Source organism: Orbicella franksi, chromosome 7 (genome assembly GCF_964199315.1).
Source record: "Orbicella franksi chromosome 7, jaOrbFran1.1, whole genome shotgun sequence".
Taxonomy (NCBI): Eukaryota; Metazoa; Cnidaria; class Anthozoa; order Scleractinia; family Merulinidae; genus Orbicella; species Orbicella franksi.
This window is the reverse complement of record NC_138151.1, coordinates 3,622,493-3,640,085: the sequence shown is the minus strand read 5'-3', so window position 1 is coordinate 3,640,085 and position 17,593 is coordinate 3,622,493. Positions and strand designations below refer to the sequence as shown.

The 17,593-nt window shown below is 39.1% G+C and overlaps 1 protein-coding gene across 3 annotated transcripts; it reads right to left on the bottom strand.

The window, feature by feature from the left end:
• Positions 1-166: 166 nt before the first annotated feature.
• Positions 167-17,313, bottom strand: LOC145493162 (RYamide receptor-like). Of its 3 annotated transcripts, none has more exons than XM_081472567.1 (3): positions 16,720-17,313; positions 3,580-3,657; positions 167-2,744 (listed from the first exon to the last, which is right to left on the bottom strand). In XM_081472567.1, exons 2-3 carry the CDS (start codon positions 3,623-3,625, stop codon positions 1,660-1,662), a joined length of 1,131 nt encoding a protein of 376 aa, XP_081328693.1. In that variant the 5' UTR covers positions 3,626-3,657; positions 16,720-17,313; the 3' UTR covers positions 167-1,659. The 3 variants fall into 3 exon arrangements, with proteins under 3 accessions (XP_081328693.1, XP_081328692.1, XP_081328691.1); XM_081472566.1 differs by lacking the exon at positions 16,720-17,313 and adding an exon at positions 9,175-10,223; XM_081472565.1 differs by lacking the exon at positions 16,720-17,313 and having other exon boundaries at positions 3,580-5,510.
• Positions 17,314-17,593: the final 280 nt, after the last annotated feature.

The window sequence follows — 17,593 nt, the reverse complement described above, 5'->3', positions numbered from 1 at the left end:
GGGAAAGGTTGGGCAATTTTCCGAGACATGATTGTTTTTTTTCACCCTCAGGTTTTGCATGATTTTTGTTTTTTTTTTCTTTTTTTTGGTGGGCAGTAGCTTGTGCACAAACTTTTTTGACATCAAAAAAGGGCCTGGATAGTGGAAAGAGCTTGTTCAATTTTTTCCCACGGCTCCCCTTGCTCATTTTTTTTTTTCTTTTCTTTTTTTTTTTTTTTTTTTTCAGCAGTTTTTTCTCTGCATGAATTGTTTTGGAAATTGCCCAGCCTTCCCCTCGAAAATGTAATGGCCCGTCCACTACGAATGTCTCCGGTTACCTCGACCTAAGAAGGGAAGACACAACGACTCCCGACTGACCACACGACAGAGTGCAATTTAATTTCTTTTTTTCTTACAAAGATTTTATACATAAGCCAGTAAATTTGTGTACTTTCAAGTTGTAGGGAAATTCGGTCTTTAATACGACAAATAAGTTTTTAAATACTTAAAATAAAAGACTAACTCACATAGTCCCATTTTATATTTGATTTTAATGCTGTTTTCTCGGCACGTGCAAGCAGAAGTTAGAAAACAATTTGAAAGTCAAGTTCAAACGTCAGATTGAAAAAATCTTTTTCCTGGCGAGTGATTTATCTGACAATTCTTCCATTTGCGACTGGATGCTTTCCAAACTGTCATTTTATTTTGTTTTTATTTTTGTTGTTGTTGTTTGTTTGGTTGGGTTTTTTTTGTCATATTTGCTCAGACTAAATAAACAAAGTTATACAATACCACACAAATGTCTCGCTTTGAAACAGCAATTCCACGTGAACAATGCCCTGCTCCCAAGGCCATGAAAGACCAATCAAAATGAGAAAGAGCAAACAAGCTTACATGTTTGGTTTATAAGATATCCGACTAAACACAATGATTAATCTTGTTGATAACACAACCATCGGTATAAATAAATTTAAGAGAAAATGTAAAAAGAAGAGGAAAAAGCTTGGAGAAATTGAAGACCTCAGATTCTTGCGTGAAGCGTGACTTCGCGCTTCTCCACGAAGTACTAAACAAATAATAGCACACGAGCGTTTTTCTGATATAACACTAGTTCCAATTCACAAGCAATCGTATGCACACTGTTCTGACCTGTGATTCAAAAATAACTTAACTTAAATTATCAGTGATATATTAATAAAATGAATTTCAAAATTTATTTCATGTACGATCACTGCAATTTTGAAATTAAATCAGTAGAAACCAAAAAATACTTCGGAGGCTGATCAGATTAACTTGTTCATAAAAAATAAATAATTTTGGACGGTTTCAAATTTTCCGTCGTCGCCATTTTCTTATTCAATTAAATTTATTATGTTGCCTTGTATTACCCTCCCTTCTCCCAATTTGAACCTGAATGGATCGCAGATTTTGTTTCACGCATTTCGTGATGATCGGCAGGATTGTTTACAAAATTACAACGTTAATTTCACGATGAGTATTCCTCGATGATTGTTACGAGGAAAATTGCCTTGTGCCAGCACTTCTGTGTTACGTACACTCGCCTCATCACTATCAAAACCGATGTTCACTTTGAAAAGGCAGTAAAAGTAACAAGCAAGCAAATGAAGTTTAGGATCATCCTTTCTCTATGCAACGTGTAAATTCGATAAACAAGTCAGTCTATTTACCATTTACTGTTAAATGGCGTAGAGGAACAGTTTCATGTACATTGGTAGCTGACAGATGGCGCCGAGATAAAATGGGCGTAGTCATGGGCGTGGCCCTTGAAGCTGGGATCCCCAAATACGCATCGGGGCGGTTACTTTTCACGCAACAAAGAATTCGACCAAACTCGCGACGAAAGTTCTCAGAAAAGATCACATACAAGCAAGGATTGATGGCGCTGTTCAAAACACCGATCCACGGAAGAAAGGCTTCTAGTTCTATAGGAAAGAGTGAGATCGTTTCAGGGAAATAGTTCAGCATAAATTCTCGCGCTTGCAGTGGAAGCCAACACAGTGCAAACACGGCCACTACTGTGACTAGCATTGTAATGGCTTTTTTGGTGGTTTCGTGGGCTTTCTTTTGATATTCCAGTGTCTGATGACCCGGTAATTCCCGCTTCCAAAGTTTAACGGCAATTAGAATGTATGCAATAGTAATAATGACGAGGGGCACAATATACGAACAAATCGTAAAAGCTGTTGTGTAGTCAATTTTAGCACGTGGAGTGGGCCAGTTGAATTCGCGACAGTGATAAGATCCCTCGGCATCACGGCGTGTCGTGGTCATCACGATCAGTGGCATAGCGAAAGCAAGCGAATAAATCCAACTCGCTACAAGAGACGCTTTCAGAACTTTGTTTGTGAAGATTCGTCGTAAAGGAAACCAAATGACAATGCATCGATCAAGGCTTATAAAGACAAGGTTTATCACAGAACAGGCGATGGAGAGAACTTGAGCGGAATGAAAGAACTTGCACAGAGCTGTTCCCATGAACGTTCCAAACCACAGACTCATCACGTAAAGCCATTTGAGCATGTAAGGGAAAATACAAGCCATTAAAATATCCGCTACCGCCATGTTGGCGATCAGTATATTGGTTGAGTTTCTCATATATTCTCGCGCGCTCACGATGTATATTACCAAAGAGTTACCGATCACGGCTACAATAAAAATTACGACGGCATAAACGGTGACTGCGGTGATAAAGCCTGGACTGAGGGCAAAGCCAGCGGCGGACGCGTTGGAAGTCAGGTTCTGTCCTGAAAAAAACAAACGAAAAAATCGAAAGAACGTTGAAAGGCCGGAAAGTAAACTAAGAAACTTATAAACCTAAACTTACAACCTTCATAAGAGGCTTTTAGAGGACCTGTAACAATAAGTCGAGGAGATTGTATCCAAAGGAAACATCATTATAAATGGCATTAAACAAACAACGTTTGAGAATGAGTTTGCAAGAAACGACTTTTGAAAAGACTTCGATGAGGGATACATTTCACAAAATCTAAACTGATGAAAATTTAATCTGCGGAATTCTATTTGAAGTACAACTAGTCTGTAATTCACCAAACCAAACTCGAGGGGTGGGTATGGGCGTGGCTTCTAACCGGGAGGATGATAACTCGAAATTATTTTTTGGTTAGCAGGTGTGCTGTCCTGTAACCATGGAGACCTGCACCAGGATTTTACAGTATGCTATGATAACGATGGCGAAAATGACGACAAGTGGTGATGTAAACCTCTCCTTGATGTTTCGCGCGCAGGACAATCTTATTATCTTTACGAAAGACAGCTGTGAGTCTTCTTGAATATAAGGCAAGGCAACAATAAGAGGATCTCTTTGCAATTTCACTTACAGCTGCGAATTGTTCAAAATGCTAACTGTCAACTGAGAAATGGGACGTCCTTCAAGTGGTACTGAGTTACCATCTGCAAAATTTAATACCGATAGCTAAAAAATAAGCTGAAACTGTGCATGACAGCTAATGGGAAATCACTGAAAATGTTGCTGGTCACCCCCACGTAAACCCTCAATAGAAATGAATGACACTGATGATAAATTGCCGATATAAAATAAATATCAACTTATTTATTAACCTGTGGTCAATGTTGTAGTGTTGAAAAATATGCCTTCTATATCCATTGTGATCCAATCAATTTCACTACACAAAGCACCTGAAAAAAAGAAACTATTAATAAAGAAATATTTTCTTGGGGCCTCAAACGATTCAAACAGTCTCATTCCAATCTTGCAAACATTTGTTAAACCTTTTTTATTACATAGCTCGTGTTTGTAGTCGATATAACGCGCCCTCTGACCGGCTAATTCTAGGGCATTATTCTCTCGTAATGCCCGCCGACGATTACGGACCTACAAAGACAAAGCAAAAAGCCATATCTTATGAACCTCGAACGTTCGGTCTTTACGGGAAAATCTCAAACCTCGGCCTTGCCGGCAATGTCTCGCTCAGTAAAGTAATGAAATCGTTCAGTAAAGTAACGTCTTGATACCAATAAGCTGCCTCTTGACTCTACACAAGCCAAACGACTTGAGCCTGACTGATAAAATAAAGTTCATGTGGACTGAAGCGCGATCGGCGGATGAAAGAGAGACGGGCGCGGAACGCGGTCAGGGTTGAGCCTGCGCTCCTACTTTTTACTTTTTGCGGGTTTTTATTTTTATTTTCCTCGGCGCGGAAGACCTGGGACGAGGCAAAAGCATGCAGCCTGACAGCTGTGGTTCGGACAGGAAGCAGACAAATAATTCATCCTCAAAGAATTGATAAAGCTGTTGTGATAAAATACGCTCAGTATAAATGAGGGCCAAAATGTGTCAAAAACAGTTATGTGGCATGCTGTGTCCGAAACTATTCCACACACGGTGTTTCAAAATGTTAAACATCTTCAACGAATGTTTAACGTGACTGAAGGCTTCTAAAGTATGTTCCTATGAGTTCCAACATGCCATACGGAATCAAACTGTCAAGCTACTACCATCATTTTGGTAGCGGAAAATTTGAAGCCGAAAGATCTGAAAGGTTTTTGCAGCCCAGTGCAAACGGTTTCATCATCATCATCTTCACTGATATCATTACAGTGGGTAACCGTGGAATTTTTTTCTAGACACTTTAGTTCATTCAATAAATCTCTTATCAACCTGTCTAGATTTCAGGCGGCTATCTTTAAAACAAGGAATGGGGAATCGGTGAGTGGGAAATCGATGAATGGGAACGGGGAACGGGGAACGGGGAACGGGGAACGGGGAATCTTTAATAGCGAGAATCTTTAAAAGCGGGAATCTTTAAAATAGGGAATCTTTCAAACGGAGATTCTTTGAAATGGGGAATCTTTAAAACCGGAAATCTTTAAAATGGGAAATCTTTAAAAGCGGGAATCTTTAAAATGGGGAATTCTTAAAACCAGGAATCTTTAAAATGGAGAATCTTTAAAACGGGGAATCTTTAAAATGGAGAATCTTTAAAATGGGGAATCTTTAGGATGGGGAATCTTTAAAAGCGGGAATCTTTAAAACGGGGAATCTTTAAAAGCAGGAATCTTTAAAACGGGTAAAAAGGTAAAGTCTGCATACGAGCCAAGTGGCCCATCAGGCCGGAGCTCATCCCGGTTTCTGTAGCATGAAGCGACTAGGAGTATTTCTACTCCCCCCTGGATGGGATGCTAGTCCATCGCAGGGTTACCCCCTGCATCAAGTTCGCCGGTACCCATTTATACAACTGGGTGGAGAGAGGCACTGTGAGAGTAAATTGTCTTGCCCAAGAACACAACACAATGTCCCCGGCCAGGGCTCGAACCCGGACCGCTCGATCCGGAGACGAGCGCGCTAACCATGAGGCCACCGCGCGCCCCACTCTTTAAAACGGGGAATCTTTAAAAGCGGGAATCTTTTAAACAAGGAATCTTCAAAAGCGGGAATCTTTAAAACGAGGATTAAAACGGTGAATATTTAATAGCGTTAATCTTTACTGAAAAGTGAGCGAGAATTTCTCAGTTTCGCACCGGAAGCTAATTATTCTGTCACATGTATCAACTCAACAGGTATAAATACAGTTGTGAAATTTATTCATTGTAATTATATTGCACCCTATTAAGCACGGGATAGTGGAGCGGTTCAAATCTCGATTCTCAGTCTTTGAGATCCGCTACACCGTCCGAAGAATTGGACCGCCTGGATTTATCTTAACTCCGGACTGTGACGTTTTTAAATTGAGTTTCGCAGTGATAGATATTTGTCCTAACCTTACCATATGCATGTGCTAATGGAAGGACTTACGACTTAACGACAAATATATGTCAAGGAAAACACATTTTTGGTTCTTTAATCGATCAATCAACAGTCCCCTAAATCTGGTTTTCACATGACGTCGCTAAAATTCAAACTACAAAACTATTGGTCCTCCTGAGATTTTACTTTCATGATGTATAAGAGTAGCTGAAAACTAATATTCATACAAATTTTCGCTCCAAATGGTTTTAAAGATAGCCGTTTTGTAATAGACTACGCTTGAATTTCTAAGCTTTTGCGTGACGCGACACTTACATGACGGGCAAGAGAGCTGTCATCAGTGTTGGTTAAAAAAGTGACTTATTTCAGGGAATTTGGCTATCTGAACAGTTCATATATTAGAAAAAGTATTATTTTTAAAATGTTTTTGAGTTCCTGGAGAGACAAATTCACGCTTTTGTCGCAAAACTCAGTGACAGACGTTTCTGTTGGTTTCCGGCCGCCATCCGGATGAGCACCAGCATGGCGTCTCCATAAAAATCTCTATAAATTTGGGAAAAAAAACTTCTCCGCATATCTTGCGTAAGAAACATTGCTGTGACCTGAATCTTGGCGAGAGTCTTTGCATATTTACCTTCTTTCTTTTCAAGATTCTGGACTGATAAGGAAAAGACGCCTTCGCACGAGTCCTTCGTGTTTTAATTTGTTGTTGTGGAGTGTTAGGCCATTTTTAAAGAGACTTCGCCGAGTTTTATCTTCGTTATTGTCCTCACAATGTGCTTAGTTTACATATTGATTCACTTTGTACATTTTCAGAACAAATTTAAAAAGACTGAAGCCCGGGGGTTTACTCTCAGAAAAGTTGGGTGGGGATGTGCGGCCCACTTACCAAACCCTTACCCTATTTATGACTATAATCAGCCATTTTTGCTACCCTATTTATGACCTGAACAAAACTTTTATATCCTATTTACGACCGCTGCGGCTGGCAAAGTTGCACTAAACATAAGTTATGAAGGGCGTTTGTTGATGGTCTTACCAAGAATGATGAAAAAGCAGCTTCTTCTAAGAAACATACCCAATTCAAGACTAGAGTGCAAAAACCATGCCCTATTTATGACCAAAATGGCCAAAATCACCAAAACCGATACCCTATTTATGACCAAAACGGCTGAAAAACCATACCCTTTGGGGCTGCATATACCTACATAGCCCATATAAGGGAGTACCCCCTCCCCCCCCCCCCCCCCCCCAAATCGGGGTAGTAAAGCTAGCTATTCAATAACTTAACCTAGCGCGTTTTTTTGGTCTTTCTCAGTCTCAGCGTCCACGTGAAAAGGTAATTTGCACAGCCTGTTGAATGAGTGCTCAGCAGAGGGTTTTTAAAATCGTTGCAAACTGTGATAGGCGGACTACGCCGAAACATTCCGTCGTCGCTTCGCTTGCTGGCTCTGCCGCCGGCTCGTGGAAAAGGCAAAACTCGTGGCTCGCTTTCAAAACAAGAAAGAAACAAAACTGAAACCTCTTACTTACTCAGTGAGGGCTGGACGATTAATTTCGCGTGTATAAACGGTCTCCACGACGGCATCCATCGCTACCGACACATGAACATTTTAGATATTTCACCAGGGACAATAACCAATTTAATCGACGACCTAAGAATCTGACGGTACTGTTTAAGCGCCAAGGGAAAGTCCGTCCTCAGAAATAACTCTGCGGTCAATATCGGACTTACCAGTATGAAGCTGATCAATTCTTGAGGAAATACAGTGAAAATCGCGACCAAGAGTACATTTGAGCATTTGCCATCTGCCAAGGTTGCTAACTGATTTGACGCCAAGGGTAGCCTATTACTTTTCCGCGCAGTAGGTGATGGCAGCACGCCACGTCCACTAGAGGTTGTAATCTTCACCAGTCATCTCGTATGAGACAATTGAATTATTTTTGCGGGCTATAGAGAAAATTGTATACTTGCGCTTTAATTTTTATAAATAGGGTTTTTTCCCCATTTTCGCGCAGCCACCTTGATTTATGCTGATACAGGATCCCTATTCATTTTGAAGTTCTTCCAAGCCAAGCGTTTCTTCTCTCTTTATCTCTATAGATTCTACTATATACAGCTAACGTAGCTGGTCGGGGGTGGGGTAAAGAAGTTTACGGAATCGACGAATTTGCGTAACCTATTCGCTCCCTCCAGTTGTCGGGATTGCCTCGTTTCGGCGGAGGAGAAGAGCACGCTGTATAGGGGCAAGGCGGCGAAGAAACTTTCGTGAGTTCTAATCACAATTCTTCTTGCCACTTAACGGCTCTGTCGAAGACAAAAAATGGTAACCGATAAACCACGCGCTGGCTTTGGGCCGGGCCGGGCATTTCGGTGGCTTCATTAAGTTGTAAACTGGTCAAACCGGTATTTTATCAGTCCCTGGCTTTCGGTTGATTAAACGCGAACACGCTATCTCTGATGCGAATGATCTACCTTAAGAACGCTAGGGTACATCGGGATGTGAGGGGTGTCTGCCCGGGGATGCCCATCAAGAGAAGGGACCTTCTGTCACACATGGTGCTTTGACTTTAAGTTGGAATGAAAAACAGGAATATTCTGTAATTTCAATAAAATCTCTTTGTCGGTTTGTTTTTCTAGCAACTGTTTACAGATGAATTTATCTTACAAAAGTTCAAAACACATTGTAGTGAATAAAGCCATCTATCATCGCATTATCAAACAACGTCCACGTGTAAAATATACTGAGCAAACAAAATATTTTGTAGATCACTGTTTTAACTTCAAGTTTCACTGTAATGAATGAACAAGTTTCTTTGCCTGAGTGTATAAGGGCGTCGAAGCTTCGCATTTCGCGAATATGACGAACGAACTTCAAAGAAAGAACCATATCAAATCGATCAAATCGAGTTTACACGAATTCTACAGCTGTGTTGTTTTGATAATATCCAATGCAGGTCGGCGGTCGCTAGTTGATGTTGTTAATATTATTATTCCGTTCCCTAGATCAAAGAGCAACTTAAACCATAATTGCCCTTCATTTTTCTACTTTTTGGCTTTTACGCCCGTACATGTGCGTACCCCTTCGCCTTTTTCTAGAAAGCGAACCCGCACATTACCTCACACTAGAGAAAGACTCATTAGTCCGATTAAAGCCGATACTCTCTGTTCATTTTGTTTTATATTGTTGTAATGAATCGTGAAGGAAAGACCGCACAGGCTTTAAGAGATTAGACTAGTGAGCCCTGAGAGTGTAAGTAAGGTATTCAAAACGAACAAGGTTCTAGAACGGAGCAGTAAAGTTGATCGGGCTCTGACAAGATAGAGAAACGGGAAGAACAAATCTTGGTACTGCGAGTTAATCAAGCTTCAGTTGCGGCGCGCTTTTTATGAGATCTCATGAAGAACGCATTGTGAAAACTGATGGAAACAACTGAAAGCAACTTACGTTTTCAGCATTTGCGGTGGTTCGGGGCTGTTGATCTGTCAAGGACTAAAATGTTCTAAGCTGCAAAATGTAAGTATACCAATTTCAGCTGCGAGTTTAGCATATTAAATGCTCGATGCAAAATGGCACGTCGTTGACAGTTGAGCCCTTATTAAACAAACAAAGACAAACAGAAAGTTTGATGTTCTCGACAATGCACGTATCTTCTTTTGTGATACCAACGGACACTTTTGTAGAGCTTTTTGTAAATCACTGTTTGACATGAAATTTACGATCAAGACAACTGCTTGTTAGTCCAAGTTTTTCACATCGGCCCTATATTATGGTGTTTGTATGGGAGTCTGATGGCAAGTAATTTTCTAAAAAGTCGATTTTATGAATAGCAAAGTAAAAATACGAGACAAAGGATTGCATTGACCAAATGTCAAGGAAGAAGGTGTGCTACGACCAGTCACTATTTTAATTTATTGTTTGTATAATTTTTTTTTTCCGCGAAAAAAAGGAAGTGTTCTGTGTAGTGTTCTAAACGAAGTGTTATTTTTTAAGGTTCTAAATCTAGCTTAGCTTTCCTGAGTTTTTCTTGGTCTACGTAAAATCGATTCCGGCTGAGATCAAAAGACCTAAACGTCCTTAGTTTTCTTAAGAAAGCGAAACGAATATAAATTTTTTTTTTTCTCTGTTTAAATATGTTGAGTTCCTAAAACACGGATGTCAAGCTAAACAAGTAATAGAAAAAAACAGTTTTATCCTAAATATAATTCAAATTTAAGTTTCGCAGCAACGTCATTTTAAAGAAAGATCTATCCGCATCTGAAGTTATAACAAAGCCTCGTGACTTAGCTTAGCGGGATGAAATTGTATCAATTTATGATTAAAGATGGATGTTTTATTTAGTTTACATCGTTAACAAGAAATGCTCTCAGATAAAGCGAAAAAAACTATTGAATAGATTAAGAAGTAAAGTTTATCTAAGTATCGTTTTTACGTGAATTTAGTATCTCTGCGGTGCGGAAAAAAACCCACGTAATTAATTCACCGACAATTATACGTACGTAGATACATACATACATACATACAACCTTTATTTACACGCGATGATAAATCAAAGCTGGTTCGTGTACAAAATGAATAAAACTGGATGATCTAATATACTGACAAGAAGTTAAGATAGATACACATGGGTATGTGGGACACAAGATCGGAATGATAAAGAAAAATCAAAACATTCTTGTAAACAGAAGTTGCAGGTTATTTTTTTAAAGAGCAAAAAGATATTTTTTATATAAAAAACAACTGAAGATATTTGCCTTCAATATTTCTGGCTCAGTAAACAGAAAGCACAGCTTGACTGCCGCGTTTAGTATATTCATACTCAGCAAAATATCGAAGGTTTTCCAAGTGATCGTTGATAAAGTGCTTGAATTTATCCAAAAGATAGAACGGATGTGATTCATAAACCTCAACCGACACAAATGAAACATTGTTATGTATAAAAGCTAGGCCGACACCATATGGGAGTTGCTCAGAGTAAGACTAGAGTTCCGTTGTTAAAACTAAGGGAAGTTAATTACAAAAATTAACTTAGCTGACCAGAGCAAGTTGAGATTAAAGAGAAAGGTACACGAACTGGCTCATACCTATCCCTTAACAAAGCTGTTCGGACAAGTAATTGAACTGTATTTTTTATCCTGAAACAGTTAAACGTCTCAGCTGTAGAAGCTGATTTGTGGCATTCGAAGTAGCAATGCGCGAATTAGAAAGACTTTAAAATAAAAGCCAATAGTCCAATAGTCGGGACATCGTGACTCTATCGTGGCATAGAGATAAATGATAACTTGCCGTTGATGATAACAAGAGGCGTTGTTATTTTCAAAAGGAAATGCCTTTGTAATTCACATATAAATGTCCCGGAAATTTGAAATTGATTACCATGCATTTTAAGTACCAAACTTTTATTCTCACTGATTTTTCGTCCAGATCTAACCTTTACGGGGAAATTTCAATTATTACTAGGACACCTTGAGAACATTACGATATCACAGAATCAATTCAAGTAACAGTGTTTGATTTTGCATACCAATTGCGATTGATGACAACTGACAGGAATCAGGCCATTACACTAAATGGTGAACAAACTTAAAACTTTATGGTTCATTTAATTCATGCTTATAATTGTCTTGAATCGATCTTGTAAAATTATTGCCGATATACTGATACCGTATTCACGGAGTCCCAAAAAACTATCGTTTGGAAGTTTGAGAGAACGAGAAATGCTGATGGAACACGAGCCGACAGGCAAATGTTTTTACAGCTTTAATTTTCAAGTTCCACCAAACTTGAACTGAATTTTTTGAGCCGGCGGGACTCCCATAAAAAAGTACGGGGGTACTCGTCGGAAACAGTATTGAAAAGAATCCCTAAGAGGTACTAAGATCCTGTTTTGTAGGAGTGGCTTATTTTGTTTTTCACCCTGGCCGAAGAGAACACATCATATCTGCTGACATATTTTTTTCGGTTCAATACCCTAAAAGGTAGCGCAAAAGCTCCCGCTGTGGACCTTTTGAGGCTGAATTCCCTAACAGCTACCAAAACCTTCCAAACGGAAGAACTTAGCAACATCCCTTGAACCTGACATTCGAAAGATACTAATAGCCCTGTAACAGTGCCATAGCCGATGTTAGAATACTACTCAAGTATCGGCGTTAGAGAGCAACAGAGTATACAGTAATCCCTTCCTTCAGTTGGGAATCGGTTATGTTGCTTCAATTGATTAATTAATCAACTTTTTTCTTCTCAATCATATTGGCGGTCCGGAATCGTGAACCATAGAATTTGATTGGCTAATTACTCGGGGCAGTTTTTCACTATAAGGACCCTAAGTTATGGACCGCTCATATCCCATTGGTTTATTTTGAACTATGCAGGCTATGTAAACTTAAAAAATACAAAGCAGAGGTTAAAAAGACAGGGATGCGGATCACGATGTAAGCAATTAGAAGGAAAATTTATTATCCTCGCTCTTGGGTAGGCCGCGCCGGCATTTGAATGGACAGCTAAAAGCCGGCAGCTAGCTGTTGGCTCCACACTAGAAGCTAAGTTAGTTTCAAGTAAGCATTTAACTCAAGTGCACTTGCCGCAAAATCTCAAATCGCAAGTTAGTCAACTTTGGCCTCACACCTGATGACAAAGTATGTTATTTGAAGCACAAGTTTCAAGTATAGTATCAAAAATGTGATTGTTCGGCAGTAAAAGCGCCAGGCCTTTGCAAAGGACGAGAGTTTTTTATAGTTTCCTATTTAAAAACTCAAAGGGTTTTAACCATGCAAGACGGAAAGGCATATAGGTACCGTTGTTGCTAAAGGGTACATAACAGCAACACAAACGAACAAACGAAACCTTTTGTATTTCTCTAGAATGGCTCAACGACGCGGTTTTCGGCAAAGAAATTACTGTAGGGCTTAAGCCAACGGAGACATGGACCCGCTTTGCTATGGAAAATACATTTCAGTGTGACTCGTCCTATGTTCAACGGAGCTGTTCGGGTGCAAAGAAATGACCTGGTTGAAACTTGAAACATTAGGAATAACTGGTTTGCAATTTGCAGAAAGGAACCGCATTCAGGTGTCGGATGATATGAAAAGCGATGGTTTAGGTTGTCTATGAAAATGAAATTCAAGCAAGTTGTTCGTCTGTCCGTTCATTAGAATTTTAGCACTACTGCACAGCGCTTTCAGTTGGCTTCCATTTCGTATTGGTCAAGTGCGTTCTCCCCAAGTGTGGTGTAGACCATACTTAGCAGCGAACTTCGAGTTCTTTGAACTACGAACGTTTTAATGGTCACTAAGTAAAGTCGAAGTATGTACATTTTATCCCTTCTTACTCAGAGTAGGTTCCAAGTGCACTTTAGTAGATTATACCTACAAAAATGTTCAGACGTAAAAAGCTGATCTTAGACTATATATTCGGCACCTTCAAACCGAGTCTGACGACTCGACTAACCGGCGAGAACTATCGTTCGTTGCTCCTTTTTGGCGGAGCAACAGAATGGAATCACTTACATAGTTTGAATTAAATACAGAAAAGGAACTCTAGTAATTACTTTGAGAGGATCATATTGGAAATGAATGCTGAAATTACAGGGTACAAAATTTCATTTTAAATATAATTTTGATAATGAATTTTATCTTCTATTTGAACATCTGACCAACACAAACGGGAAGTCTAAAACTTGCCTTGACCTTGTCAGTGGCATACATACACTTCCAGATGTCTTTCGACTCTATCCTAATTGATAACCTTGATCACATCATTAAGACAAGAGATCTCTACTTGCACGCTTTTCCAAACTTTTACACGATCATACCGCCATAATCCTTCATAACAAGTTCATTTTCCTCAGAAATGGAATTGAAGGGTTCGACATTAACAGCAAAACAGTTGTACTATCAGTGGTATCAAGTATATCTAAATAATTCAGTCGAAAACGGAGCTTTCTCAACGTTTCAACCTGTGTACACAATATTATGCTAGTCACTTACCTCAAGCTAAGGAAAATCAAGAAAATCATTTCCCATTTTTTCTTCTTTTTAGAGGAGTGGGTACATATCGTCTCATCTGGTACATATCACCCCGGGCTACAAGATTTAAATTTTAATTTTTTCCTACGTGCACTGCGTGTTGTGGTGACACTTAAAAATGGTAGACTCTTGCCAAGCCGTGACGTGCCATTCACCCGTTCAAATATTTGTCAGGAAACCGACAGGTTTGTTATAGTACACGACCGACATCGGCTAAAAATTACCGTACGTGACTCATAAATGCTCCCTTTGACAACCTTCGAGCAAAAGAGTTCCTTTTTCGATTTTAAAAAAGGCGTCCTCGTGCGCAAGCGCAGTAAGGAGCATGATGTATTGTTTTTCAAGACGACAAAAACCATATCGGTAGATTGATTAATAAGACAATTTCATACACTCCTTAGGTTTCCCAAGAAATGATGAGATTGCCATAAAACTGTGATTTTGGGCCGGACATATAAGGAATATAACAATTTGGTGCATTGAAAATTAAAGTTATTTTGCTAAGAATTTTACTGATAGCACTTGTATAAATCCGTCGATATTCAGTCTAAGGGAAGTGCTAAGTGTTCTGACGGGCCGGATTTTAAGATGGATGTGGTGTTCTATTCTATGGTGTCAGTTTTGCTTTCTGAATAACCACCGAAAAAGGCAGGCTCTAATTTGACACTTGTCAAACCTATATCTAGTAACGTTGACAGTAATATCAATGTTTGTTTTCTGTGAGTTGCAGATAGACAGCTTTGTCAGTTTGTATTCAATCGCTGTTTGCGTTCTTTGTAGCTTCGTGAAATACAATTAATTAAAACGTACGGTTGGTTTTAAATATAAAAGTGTCATTCTATTTTGCTGAGGATTTGAGCCCGAAAATGTCCCTAAAATGTCTCATCTAATTTTGAAAACAAGTGCTACTCGTAAATTACTCGCCCCCGACAACCAAAACCACTCCCACACTCACTGTTGATTCATAATATACGTGTATTTGTTTTCATACATTTTTCTAACGAGAAAGCTTTACAATTCTTAACCATGGCAACTTATGTTAAGTCTTAGGAATGTTCAACACATCTTTTTTCGTCGGTTTTGTTGGCTTCCCTTCCTTCATACAGCGGAGAGAAAATACATGAATTAGCAGATAGCTGAGGGGGTTTGATAAGTGTTATATTTAAAGTAAGCCTCGTTTGTTGTTTTATTGTTTTAATGCCTCTATGACAGTTTTTATGTCAGATTTGTTAGAGAGTGTTTTCATTGTGTGACGGTTTCTATTTAAAATTTTGGCTGAAGTTCTATTAATTTGGCACTTGCTGACAAATTCCATTAAAATCTCGCAATATCGGAGATCGCGAGCTTTAGACAGACAAGGGTAATGGAACAGAGTCGATCCAGCAAACCATTTTAAAATAGAATGATTATGATAAGATAGACATTTGACTGAAATGATCCGGAAATTTTGAGGCATGCAGGATGCAACATTCGGCCTACGTGCCCTTGCAGTGTATACCGAGTTTGTCTCACATTAGATATTTATATTTCATTGTCATTTTTCCGCTCAACATCAATCATTCGCTCCATGACAAAAAAAAATTTGAGTTCGTCGTTGGTTTTTTTTTTCTCTTTTATTTTTCGTAATTTAAGAAAAGGCCTGTTGGCAGCCCAAACTATACTGATATCTAGAGCATTGTCCGTCCCCTGTTTACCCTGCAGCCAGTCTGATATCTGATGGTGGGTTTCAAAAGCACAATATCTCGAAAATCCCCAATTTCGAGCCTTTTTGTTTGCAAAGAGAACATCTTCTTAATGTCATCTTTTGTGTTGATTCACCTGCTGTGATAATCACTTACGCGTAATTTATTCCACGGCAGATTGTGGAGAGAACAAGTAATGGAGTGACAAGCGCGTTTATAAATGGCGGGAGGTCAGGTTGTCAAACGAAATTGACAATAGCAATCAACGTTTTACTCGGTTTTTAGCAGAAAAAAAATCAGACCAAGGACAAATAAAATCACTCACTACATACTACGGTTGACTGAGGGCTTGTAATTAGTTTGGTAATGACAGGCAGTAAACAAGAAATTGCAATGTAAATAAAACGAAACTCCATGGAGGGAAATTAACGTCTTTTAAACATTTTAGATAAGAATACTTCTTACTTTGAAAAGGTTGTCTATACTGGAATTTAACATGACGTGTATAACTAAAGGCGGTTTTTCAGTGGCTTGCTCGAGCATATGATTTGGAATTGAAATTCAATTAAGCTTCTCTAAGAGTCGAATGCAAACTGCGAGAAAAACAATCATATTGCCTTAAGGTGAGACCTCACTAAATTCAGCAAAATTTTGACCGCGACTGAAGCACTGTGGCATTTTAACAGCTAGGATTGAGTAACAAGGCCTGAGAAAACAAACTACTCAAAAAATTTAACTTAGCCTTAACGGAATGTATTATGCGAATATTGTTCAGTCTTTCAAATCATCCCCCAGGCAGTGGGAGTATGGTCAGTAGAAACAGATCTACACTGGTGTACCAAGTTTAGTCTACGTAAACCGCACTGAAGGTCGTTAAGTATGTCGCTTATTTTTTCATTCAAAAATGGAATATCAGACGATATCTTACGCGCTGGGTCAGTGCTATCAGGTACGCGAGAATAGTTACGGGTCCGCGCTGCCAGAAAGTCATGTTATTTAAAGCTGCAGTTTAAATGCCAAGCAACAAAAGTTACCTTCTAAAAATGCCGGAAAAACTGACCTTCAAGACGCGCGTTATTGACCTTTAATAATCGAAACTACTGTCGCCTCGTGCCTTCAAAGGCATCATTATAAAGCCTAACTGGAATAAACACTAGTCATTTGAAATTCATTCAAATCATCTCTACAATGTGAAGCTGATCGATTTCACAAACACGACAATATATTCTTTGCGCTGGATTCGCCGAGTAAACTTCATTAACACAGTAACAGTTTTCGGTCCTTACCTGGTAGCAGTTTGCCCGGGGAACACTGATTTTTGTTTTTTACAACTCAGTAATACTCGTTTGCTGTGAACGGCTTCTTGCCACAATTTAATTGCTTTTATCGACCATCCGCCTCGCCTATCCAAAGCGAATAAGTGGATCAATTGTACTCGTGGTTTAGTATGCAAACGTCATTGCTTACAATTGGAGCATTGTTCGCACACGACAGGTGATTTCACTAGTTTGGTTCGGAAAATATTACTTGAACTTTAAATGAGATGCGGAGTGAAATTGCATTATTCACAGCTGTTTAGCGCGCTTCATCTTGTAATTAACAGGGTTCTCTCAAGGTCGCACGATCCACTCGTTCTTCGTATAAATCCTTTCGGGCGACATTTCTTTTAATGCTTTCTTTTTCAGATTCTTCCATCATAGGACAGGTTTGGCCGGCATGGCCTAAGAAAGACTGCATTTCCCATAGCGAGGAAATATAGATCTACTGTATAGTTTGCCTTGTGTTCGTAAATTTATGCGCCAGCGACTTATTTTTGTGTTTGTCTTTTTCATATCAGGCTGTACATTACGACTTTTACTTTTTACAAAATGTACCGCCCGACCTTTTTGATGAATTAAAGAACATTAAAGATAAAAGAATTATGATATATAGTGAATATTATGTCATAAATGTTAAAGGCAATTTTTGCTTCAGTAATGGCTACTGCCACGAGAGAACACACAGTAATTTACTTCTATAACTGCCCTATCGCAGGACCATTTTTCAAACTACTGCGGCGGAAAGAGAAAGAAGAGGGTTAACTGAATTACAGGAAAACGAGTGGGAGATTTAACCGGGCAAGGATGAAATAATTACTATAGTATGACCTAATGGGTGTTA

What these genes read in the sequence shown, in the direction of transcription:
- LOC145493162 (XM_081472565.1), bottom strand. Translation starts at nt 3,724, where the DNA reads ATGAGACTGTTTGAATCGTTTGAGGCCCCAAGAAAATATTTCTTTATT. An exon ending in CACTACAACATTGACCACAG is followed by an intron (nt 2,745 to 3,579) that starts GTTAATAAATAA and finishes TGTTTTTTTCAG; the next exon opens with GACAGAACCTGACTTCCAAC.